The sequence below is a fragment of the Pseudochaenichthys georgianus genome, chromosome 10, assembly GCF_902827115.2.
Source record: "Pseudochaenichthys georgianus chromosome 10, fPseGeo1.2, whole genome shotgun sequence".
Lineage (NCBI taxonomy): Eukaryota > Metazoa > Chordata > Actinopteri > Perciformes > Channichthyidae > Pseudochaenichthys > Pseudochaenichthys georgianus.
The window spans coordinates 26,812,805-26,824,019 of NC_047512.1; the positions used below are offsets into that span (position 1 = coordinate 26,812,805).

The 11,215-nt window shown below is 40.8% G+C and overlaps 1 protein-coding gene across 2 annotated transcripts; it reads left to right on the forward strand.

The window, feature by feature from the left end:
- Positions 1 to 391: 391 nt before the first annotated feature.
- dctn4 (dynactin 4) lies at positions 392 to 10,543 on the forward strand. 2 transcript variants are annotated; one of them, XM_034092912.2, is made up of 14 exons: positions 392 to 624; positions 1,311 to 1,381; positions 1,505 to 1,683; positions 1,879 to 1,922; positions 2,387 to 2,494; positions 3,150 to 3,170; positions 3,721 to 3,794; positions 5,321 to 5,433; positions 5,523 to 5,632; positions 5,738 to 5,811; positions 6,266 to 6,320; positions 6,844 to 6,951; positions 9,004 to 9,101; positions 9,193 to 10,543. In XM_034092912.2, the coding sequence occupies exons 1-14, from the start codon at positions 490 to 492 to the stop codon at positions 9,410 to 9,412; spliced, it is 1,410 nt and encodes a 469-aa protein (XP_033948803.1). In that variant the 5' UTR covers positions 392 to 489; the 3' UTR covers positions 9,413 to 10,543. The 2 variants fall into 2 exon arrangements, with proteins under 2 accessions (XP_033948803.1, XP_033948804.1); XM_034092913.2 differs by lacking the exon at positions 3,150 to 3,170.
- The last annotated feature ends 672 nt before the right edge of the window (positions 10,544 to 11,215 follow it).

Sequence of the window (11,215 nt, forward strand, 5' to 3'; positions counted from 1 at the left end):
GTATTTTTGTGCAGATCACTCACCCTACAACAGCTACCATAACGCGAATCAGAGTAACTGTTGACTGTAGCAAGATGGCGGCCAGTCAGCTACGCTGGAAAATCTCCCATGAGCCATCTAGTGTTTATATATATCTATGGTCACGCCGGCCAAATACAAAGCTTTGATGCGTTCATGTACATTATTCTGGCTCAGGAAGATTATGTTATAGGACATTAACGATAAAACAGAATATTGTTGTTCTATTTTTAGACACATCTCGCGATCGACTGGTTGGGCACCCTGTCTACCCCATGCTCTACCCCCACTGCCTCAACTAGAGTTTGCTACTTGCATTTTAGGTCCTGGATAACTTCTGTGGCAGTTTTAATGTTGACCACATGAGGTCTCCAGCGTTCGTTGTGTTTCCTCTCAGCCAGACAACTAGCGGTGACATCAGTCCTAGCAGTGCAGGCAGTCAGCCCACAGACTCGTCTGCGCTGCTCAGAGATGGCGTCCCTTCTGCAGCCAGATAGAGTTGTCTATCTGGTTCGTGGAGAAAAAAGAATCAGAGCCCCTTTATCTCAACTTTATTTCTGTCGTTACTGTAGTGAGCTACGGTCTCTGGAATGTGTGTCTCACGAGGTACGTAAACCGTTTGCCCTGCTATCATCAAGCTAGCTGTTGTTAGCTTAATTTAGCTATTGTGTTGTTAGCCGGCTTGCTAGTAGTTTGACAGGTGGGCGGGATTAGTCCAACCATCTGGCCCATTGAATGGCTACGCTGCTTGTCAATCACGAGTTCTCCGCATCTCATTGGCTGCGAGCGACGGTTGAACTTCCGTTTATGTTAGCGTATGTCGAGCACAGCAGAAATGGGCTAACAAGCTAGCTAGATAGCTAGCTCTTTCTATTACTTGAGCTTAACGTTAAATCATTCGTCTTCCCACATTTAAGGAATATTTCCGACTAGTAAATTCTATTTTATACAACATTAGTCCACCCTATTCATGTCTTCACTGTCAAAATCCATCTTGTAAACGTATCTCACAGACACCACACCCTTGTGCTTTAGACTTTTCACGTATTACAACTACAAATGACCTGATGTTTCTTTGTAAACACGTGATTAAGCTGCTTAAAACCACCACGAAGCTCTCCTCCTGAAACAATTACTTCTCCCATCTTCGCCACCACATAAATGCTGCGATATTTAAAAATAATCCCATTTGTATTTGTATCACCAACACACTCAAGAACCGAGCAAGTGTAACATAAGCTTTACAATGTGGATGACTGACTCTTCTCCTCAACCCCTTCATTGGTTATCAGGTGGACTCTCACTATTGTCCAAGCTGTCTGGAGAACATGCCATCTGCAGAGGCCAAGCTTAAAAAGAATAGGTGAGAATGACATGTACACACTAAAACTATTTGCTCAACACCCTGCAGTTCATTGCTTACTTTTTAATGTTTATTTCATTAATGACCTGTCATTCATTATGGATTATCTGTGCTCTGCTGTAGGTGTGCAAACTGTTTTGACTGCCCGTGTTGCATGCACACACTGTCTACCCGAGCCACCAACATCCCAGCTCCTCTACCTGATGACCCCACCAAGACGGCCATGAAGAAGGCCTACTACCTGGCCTGTGGCTTCTGTCGCTGGACCTCCAGGGACGTGGGGATGGCCGACAAATCAGTTGGTTAGTGCTATTATAATATATTGACATTATATTCTCACTTTAAATGTATTTCTAAGCTCACAACAACCCAAAGTCCTGATGTATATCTAGAGTTGCTCATTAATTCAGCTCATGAAGACAGCTGTCCTCCGCTGTTTGAGTTACTTATCGTTATATAAAGTCTCATATTTTGGTGATTGTTTTTGTTCTGTACAGCCAGTGGTGGATGGCAGGAGCCAGAGAACCCTCATACTCAGCGGGTATGTTTTCCCCTGTGGTCATTTGAAATCCTCACAAGTTGCTCACATGCTTCCTGATCATAACTTGTTTTTAAATAAATGTGTTTCTGAATAAGTGAGACCCATACAAAACCAGCCAGAGGCAAAGGCAATAATAACTGTTTGTATTACTTGTGGGACCACAAATGTGCCAGCAAATCATAAAATTACCCCCTTTTACGTGTTATGTAAGTTTTTTTATAAACAGCCAATGTAGGAGGCATAATGTTTTTTGGTTTTCCATCCGTCCCCTTCTAGTGAGTGCAATATATGTTGAAAGCCGAGAGGTCAAAAGACACCGCTTGGATTGTGTTACTTCAAAGTAACTGCTGTATTTTACCACGTTCCTTTTAAAATTATGTTTACTAACCTCAAACCCCCCAATTCTTCATCACTCTTATTTAATAACAAAAAGCTGTTTCTGGATAATATTTTGTTCCCTACAGATCAACAAGCTGATCGAGTATTACCAGCAGCTGGCTCACCGAGAGAAGCAGGATAGAGATCGGAAGAAGCTGGCCCGGAGACGACAGTGCATGCCTCTGGCCTTCTCGGTACTTATTACTCATTCTGAGCCCTCTTTAGCCTTTTCAAAAACCTTCTTCTTTTACTTTTTAAAAGTCTGAAAGCTGTTGTCTCACTGCAAGCTGTTAGAAAATGTGCAATTCTTGTTGAAGCAGAAATTACAAAAAAATAAATAAACGGAGGTTCAATAACTACCAAAGTATGCGCAATAGTATGATAATATACAATTAGCACACCTTTGAACCAAAGCAAGAGAGAATAATAAGATGCCAAGTGTTTGGTTGGAGTACACAATTAACACCACGTCTATGATTTGGGAGGATAAATGAGAAATGCTGTATTCTTGTGCATTAACGTTTTTCAAGTTGCTTTCATTAATCTGCCCTGATGTGGACATGGTCTTCATGCTAATTGAGCTTGTTGGCACATGGTGTTACACCTCTGCATTCTGCTTTTACAATAACTAACATTCAATACTGCAAACTAGCCTTTCCTATTGTGTAGTAATGGGAACATTTGAAACACTTAAGCTGTGATGTCCTGCAGTTGATTTCCATTACTGATGCATTTCTGTTGCTGTTGCATGCCACGAATGTTTGCTAAATTGCTTTGGTTTCAACTGGTTCTTTATTCTCTCCTTTTTTCTTTGCTTATGCACTCTGATATTTTGGTTTTATCCCCCAGCAACACACTATTCATGTGGTGGTGAGTTGTATTTTTCACAACTTGGATAGTCTCATTTTTGCTGTAGCACTGTCTTCTCTGCATGTCTGTTCCTGTCTAATCTGTTTCCGAGTGACCTCACAGATCACATGAATGTCTCCTTGGCTAAATGACACTGGGATGGGCACAATGGGAGCCTTTATGTTGGATAGAGGGAGAGAAGAAATAGAAGACTTTGTTGAAGTCTATGTAACCAGATCAAAAATATTTGTCATACTAATGAAGTCCTGAACTCTCAGTTTATCAGAGTTGATTCCCTCCCACTATCCTCGTCAGAAATGCTCCTGTTATTGTCTCTTACCACAAGATAAATGGAATTGTGTATTGGCTTGCTTATTATTTTTTAAATAGCCTTATTTGCTTTTCAAAGTTGTCATAAATTCCTCTTCAATTCCAAGACATTTTGTTAAAAGTACTAGTAGTAGTGTGTAAATTGGTTTTAGATTGTGTCATTCCATAAATTGTCGTGAGTTAAGTTTTATTTTCATTATGCAGAATGCTTGATCTTGCTTTCCCCCCTAAATTCACTCAGGAAAAATATGGTCTTGGAACCAGACTGCAGAGGCAGAGGTCTGGAGCCCCCATCTCAGGCCTGTCCGGCCTTACGTGAGTGCTTCTTTGTCACACAAAGCGCATTACATCTGCTTATTACCTCAATACTACATGCATATTATTGGTGACTTAGATAAATGGATTTCTTACCATCCAGCAGCCATTGTTTCATTAATTTCAGTGTGCCATGAAAATCAATTTGTAAAGCCTTGAAACTTGGCTTGAGACACAAAGGTAATCCATCACAGTGAACGCTTCGTCACCCTTATTGTTTCTCAAAGTTCCACCATCGCCTTGTAGTAATACATTTATGAGGGGTAACCCTTTTCATATTACACAACCAGGAAACATTCAAGGACCCTGCTTAAAGATGAAAGTTAATAATTGGCTGACAAAAGGCACTTCTTTGACAAAGTGCGCTGTCAGATCCAGGAAATGCATGTAAAAAAAAAACCAGGAACCATGAAAAGAATTGTGTGAAGTTAGTCTCTTGTCTCAAAAAGGTTGCCGTTCTTCTAGTCATCTAGAATCTTGGACCTTGAAGTTGCCACCACTGAGTTCTTAAAAGTAATTTGTTTCTTAAGTGTATCTCTAGGCAACTTAAACTTCCTGAAATACAGCTGCTGGAGTGTTAACTGGATAACTTGCCTCTGGTGTTGTTTCAATTCGTCACCATTTTGAAAACCAGTGGCTCCCTAGATTGTACTAACTAATCCTAAAGCCATACTTTATGCGGGGTAAATGCCCAGTAGCTATGTAAGATACATATTTGCAGGTCTTTAGTAGTTGAAGGATTACTTTACCCAAAATATTACCATTTGCATAGCAAATACTCACATTGAATGAAGACACAATGCATGTTGCTAAAACGTTACTATTGAAAGTACATTTGCATAAATAGTCTCTGAGTACTGATTATGTGCAATTGTTTGTAAAGTACTGAGCAAACAACTGTATAAATGGTCCTTTGATTGTACTTCGCAAGTTGTCTACAGTTTGTAAACATATCTTTTTAAATAGTTTTCCTGTTGTGGTCCCCATTTACTTTAGTTTTAGGATTTCTTTTTTTTGTTGATCAAAAATCTTTTTATTGCCCTCGACAATGCATAACCAGTGTTTGTCATTTAGAAATGGAAAGCAAAAATATATGCATACAACTGAGACGGTGGTTGTACTGATTGTATGTACAAAGAGAGACACAATTACAAAGAACACAAACAAACAATAACAACGACAAAAGTAATCCCCTGCATTCACTGCCAGTGAGCCTCATACAGTACACACGATTATTTACCAGGAACATTGTTAAATGAATATATATGCATGTAATACATATGCTTATAGATACATAATAATAATAATAATAATAATGATAATATATTACATTTATATAGTGCTTTTCCTGGTCCTCAAAGCGCTTTAACATGCAGCAAATACATATACTCATGCACATCTACTGTATACATACACACATACATATATTTGCTGCAGATAAGCTATACAAATAGCAGATTGGATTTCTTTTACTGTCAAATTTATAACAGATTGTTGATAGGAGTATTTGTGTATATCTATTCCAGCCTTAAAGAGGGTGAAGACCAGAAGGAGATCATCATTGAACCTGCACAGGCTCTGGATGAAGTGGAGCCCCTGCCTGAGGACTGTTATACCAGACCCATCAGCCTACCAGAGGGTAAGACTTAGTTTGGAGCGTGGTAAAGAAATCTGATCATGTGTGTTTCTCTAGTTGAGTTGAATCTGAGATGTGTTGTGTCCTCACAGTGACCACGCTGCGCCAGCGTCTCCTGCAGCCGGACTTCCAGCCTGCCGGGGCGTCTCAGCTGCACCCCCGACACAAGCACCTGCTAATGAAGCGCTCACTGCGCTGCAGGGTCAGTACCTCTCCAGGGTCTTACTCCACTGTATCTGTCGAAGGCTGTTGTTTTTATGAAGATTATATTGAGATAATAATCTTCTTTCTTAATTTCCTCCTCCAGAAATGTGAGCACAACTTGAGCAAGCCAGAGTTTAATCCTACTTCAATCAAGTTCAAAATCCAGCTGGTGGCTGTGTGAGTATTAGATCCTTAACATGTGTCTTCATAATGATGCTGATCCTTTTTTAAATGATATAAAAATACAAACCAGCCTGAATCCTGATGTAGTTTAATAAGATGAAGTTCCTAAAGTTACAGTGTGGCCAAATGTAACTGGAAACACATGTCCAGGAAATGATCCATGCAAAGTTATCTTTTTAAAGTAAAATAACCAAACTATACCTGATCTATTCCATAATGTCCTGGATAATAAATCTGTCTTGTGTTTTCCTTATGGTTCGCTCCATTCTGTGCAAAAAACGTGTGTATGTTTTCAGTAGGTCATGCTTTGTGAGTGGTTGACATGTAACTCTTACTATTACAGATCCACTCTCAACTCTTAGTGAGAGTGGTTGTGTTAAAATGAAAAAACAATCTGTGTGTTTGGGTGTAACTGTAATTGATTGGCATTTGCCTGTTTGTTCCACAGGAGCTACATCCCTGAAGTGAGAATTATGTCCATTCCAAACCTCCGGACCATGAAGGTCAGTGTGCACACTGCTTGGGACATCTTGTGTATATCTTTGACATGTTTTATTAATCCGTTTGTATTTAAAACCTTGAAAGGCTGAGACTATAACATACTATTCATACCAACTATTCAACTTTGTACTGTTTTCACTGACGCTGCACTGAAACACAGCTTTCTCATCAGTAAGTCAGCTTTTGAGTTTTAGTCAGTCTCTTTCTTTATTGGCCTACATTGCTTTCCAGTCCAGCTATTGAACGGTTACTCAGATATATAACAAAATGCATAATTCATGAAAAAAAACAAGATAAAGAAGGACATTTTTACCTAGTACAGAGGCTAGAGTGAATTGTTGACAAGGTTTAAACGCTAAGCAAACCTTGATTTTCTTAGTAAATGTCAGCCCGATGTCCAGTGTTGATTAGGAAGCACCAGCATCCCTGATCAGCTTTGTTCCTCTACATGTAATACATGGTCTATTTTAATGATCAACTCTGCTTGAAAGGTAATTTGTCTTGTTCCCCATCCTGTCTATCTAGGAGAGTCAAGTGCTGCTGACCTTGACCAACCCTGTGGAGAACATCACACACGTCACTCTGTCTGCTTGTGAGGACGAGGATCCCGATGATATCAACAGCACTGCTAAGGTAGGAAAGTACTTTGGTATGATCCTGATTCTTAAGATGTTGTTAAATCTAAAAAGGGGTTTCTCATGACAAACCTGTGGAGCACTATCACCCAGCTCTGCTGTCTAACAGCCAAAACACTAAAGGTATTTTAAAAGCTATAAATGGATTGTCTGCTAAATGCTCTCACCTCTAATGTCACAACCACACATGAAGATGGCCGAGCCCAAATGGCTACACCTAGCATTGCTGACAGTGCTGACAGAGCAAACGGGGATAACCAGGTGGGGATCCAGAGCTTCAGTGTTACATTTGAATAACGTAACCGCTGATTGGGCTTCATGCAGGGAGGTGACCATTATTGAGTCAGTGGGACATGAAGGCAGAGACTCACATGCTGTAAGTGAGTGAGGGTTATGGGTGCTTATAAAAAGAGGGAAGAAGAGAACCAAATTGGAACAAAAACTGGTGCATGCTGGGAAGGGGAGTGAGATTGTTAGTAGAAGCCAGGGCTCTATAGACAGTAATGCCTCCTTGCCACCAGGTATCTGGAAAACAAGACAAACGACAGATCGGCAGGGAAAGGCTGGAGTCGTCGCAGGTGATCATTTGGTTCCATGTTGACTGCTGGATACACAGTTGTTTACTAAAACCACTTTATGAGGCAATAATAATTCAGGGCGGTTTGTTTATTAGCTTGTTTAGAAGCACTTCTGCCCCACATGCTGCACATGGAGCTTTAACTGCTGGAAAGAGCGTTATGGCTGGATTAGAGAATATAAGAAATGTGCACAGGTGGCAGTTGTTCACCACCTGCTGCCTGCTCTTAAATCTTGCTTATTATTTAAAGCAGTTCCTGCTACGTTACCAGCCAGCCTCAGCGAGCGCAGGGCCTTCTGCTGCTTCACCCGCCCGTTCCTTCTGGAGGAGCTAGCCTGGTCATTCTCTCATATGCAGAGCAGTTGGGTCCCGTTTCCACCTCCATCTGTCAGCTGTCACACGCACAGCTAAGAGAGCCGTGTTCCTGCGGTAAATGGTCTGCTGAGCTGCCAGTTGCTGCGAGGCTCTCTGTGACTACAGGCTGTTTGCGTTGGCCTCTTTAGCGATGAAGTCATCGGCCAGCCTGGGTAAGAAAGAGCTCCTGGCCAAAACAGAGCATCTTCATGACCCATTTCCATTCACATCCAGGCCGAACTCGGTGTGCAGTCATGCCATTCTGCTTGATCAGATATTCAAACACCTGAGGGGCGGCATGAACCACAGCGGGCCATGCTCGGTTGGTTTTTATCGACCAGCTCTTTCCAAAGCCTACTTCGATGTCCCCTAACATGCATAATTAATACGACAAAACATTATGTAATGTTTGCTGATGACTATAGGGGAACAGTTTATTTATTTTACAGGTAAATGCAATCAAAAGCACTTCTCTTCCCCCACAAATAGCACTAATATGACGGGTTTGTTGTCTAGGCAGTGCGCACAGAAATCCCTTTTGGGACACTTTCACAAGAAGTCTGAGAGTAGCAGCAAAACCCAAAGAGCTGTAAGTGGAGCTTGTAGAAACTGAAAGGTGAACATGAAAGTGGTCATTCATTGAGCCCCAAGCTTATGTCAAATGTTCTGAGGAGATAGGATCACAGCCAACATTTGTAAAGTGATTATTTGGGTCTTTATTATAGCTATAACCTCATCTTTTATTTCCTGTCTTTGCAAATTGCTATGCATCTGTTAATTTAATAATAATGTCTTAAAGTTGTCCTTTCTACAACCTTAAGTCTTAAAATGATGCTTAAACTCAGATTTAAGCTATTTAACTTTCCCCCCTCACCAGAGGAACCTTTTTAAACAGCCTTCGAGTGACACATTCTACACATCCATCACTCTGCACAGTGAAGGTCAAGCTTTCAAGTGAAGCAACGAGTAAATCACATTTTTGAGTCGAGGGGGATTTTTACATTTGTTTTTCCAAAACACACACTTTGACATTGGTATGTTTCAAAACAGAGAAGCTTTCTGATGTTTTAAATCTAGGTTGAAAGTCACTGAATGGTGAAACTTTTGGGTTTATTTCAGGTTATGGTACCCAGCAAAGAACTGGTGTTGGCGGGGAAGGATGCTGCCGCTGAATACGATGAGCTGGCTGAACCTCAGGACTTCCAGGACGACCCAGAGTAAGTTAACACACACACTCACAAAGGTGTGCGTGCGTGCGTGCGTGTGTGTGTGGTAACTCTTAACCTGAACCCTCTGTTTATTCCGCAGTGTCGTTGCCTTCAGGAAATCCAACAAGATTGGTTTCTTCATCAAAGTGATTCCCCAGAAAGAGGAGGATGGGGACGTCACCGTTTCATTTAAGATCCGACACGACTTCCGCAACCTCGCGGCCCCCGTCAAGCCAAGCGAAGAGGGGCCCGAGACCCCCGCAGAGGCAATTTGGCTGACGCATCACGTGGAGCTGAGCCTGGGACCGCTCGCTCTCTGAACACAAATAATTCTATCACACAGTGCTAGTGTTGGGTGCTTTGAACTACTTTCTGTAAACTGTGGGATGCGTTTAGTTTTTAAATGAATTCTGATTCTGCTTATTGTCATTTAAGAGCTATTTGTGATCTGTTTGGCATGCGTTACCTCAAGGTGCGCCACCAAAAACATTGTGGTACAATTAGTCATTGTACGATAGCTGAGTTTATAAAACTACATGAAACCATGACTGACTGCAGACTGATAATTGCTTAAGATTTAACTTGATTTGCTTAAGATTTAACTTTATCTGATTTGCTGATATCTTGTTGGTTTTTGTTTCAAAAAAGCAAATGATGTTTTTTTTACACCCTGATTGTCCTCAGCTTAAACAATATCATTTCATTAAATAGCCCCTTTCAGTAATCTACAAGATGCACAACCTAATACATAGTTAAAATAAAAAATGTGTTGTATACATACAATATTTTCTTAAATTGGAAAGCAACTATGTATGCTTTGTCTTATTCAATGTAATTGCTCTGGATTTCTTTCTTTAGTGCTATGGTTGAGCTTTTTAATGTATGTGGGAAACAGCAGTTTGCACAAAGAGGAGTGATTGGTTCTACATTATTATTATTATAACACCATAGAGATTACAGAAACAGAAATTGGGTGATGAGCAGAATCAGAAATCCTAACTGAGAACAATCTGAACATTTCCCGCCTGAGCAGCAATCTCTTCTGCGCTTTCAGCTTATGTATCCTCATCAACATCCCTTTACGCAGACTGTAATATCGTATTAACTCGCATGCTTCAACTCTAGTGAATATTGCACATGTAAAACAATATCATCAGTTACTTTTTTCTCATTTGAAAGGTTTTTATTTGTAAGGTGATACATGCTCATACAGTAACCCCCCACTGGCACTTTGGAGAGGATGAAGCTCTGTAAATGACATTAAAGTGTTTATTATTTAAAAGTACTCAGACACTATCTTTTGTTTTCTGATTAAAAAAAATGTATCCTTCTGGTTTGCAGAGGTGTAAGTAAACAAGCTGCTTTCATATGTGGTCTCCAGTGTGTTAGAACAGAGCCTTACAACACAGTTAATCTTCTGTACTGGCTAATAAAATAATGTGATACTGTAACACACCTTGTGACTTTTTTGTTGTTGAGCTATGATGATTTGAAGCAGGTGAACGTTTGTATTATTATGAATTAGGACTGAGACCCATCATGACTTGAAACTCTCTTTGTGGTGTTATTTTCACTCTGACCACAGGATGGCGCTGCAGGCAAACAGTTTTTAGCTGCCTGGAAGACGGCTTTGACAGGACGGGAGCATACAGGGACATGATTGTGTGATCTTGAGTTACCCGACACGCTGAAACTGTCTGACTGAGGAGACATTTGGATCCAGGCAGAAACATTTGGATAACAATCCAAGCAATGCTGGATGTTTCTCCTTCAAGATGTGAGTCATGGGGATAAAATGTCAACATTAGGAGTAGATAATAATGGAATGTGTGTTCCAACAGGAACCATTTGTATTTACCAGATATCAGTACCTCTCAGTGATGCCTCGCACACACTGGGACAGTTTATCCTCTAAAAGGCAGATCAGATGTGTGGGATGGAAGCTCTCCAATGAAACCCGTCTGCTGGGTAAACAGACCCACTCCCTCTGGGTAATAAAGCCATGATTCTATTTTATCTTTCGGCAGATATAAACAGCTCAGAAGAGTGGCCTGTGAAAGTGCCATAAATCACCACAGAAGATGAGGTAATAAAGCACACATGGGGCGAGTCCATACCACTGA

Coding starts and splice junctions, on each gene's coding strand:
- dctn4 (XM_034092912.2), top strand. CDS start 490: ATGGCGTCCCTTCTGCAGCCAGATAGAGTTGTCTATCTGGTTCGTGGA. Junction 625..1,310: donor TGGAATGTGTGTCTCACGAG/GTACGTAAACCG, acceptor ATTGGTTATCAG/GTGGACTCTCACTATTGTCC. Junction 3,795..5,320: donor TCAGGCCTGTCCGGCCTTAC/GTGAGTGCTTCT, acceptor TATCTATTCCAG/CCTTAAAGAGGGTGAAGACC.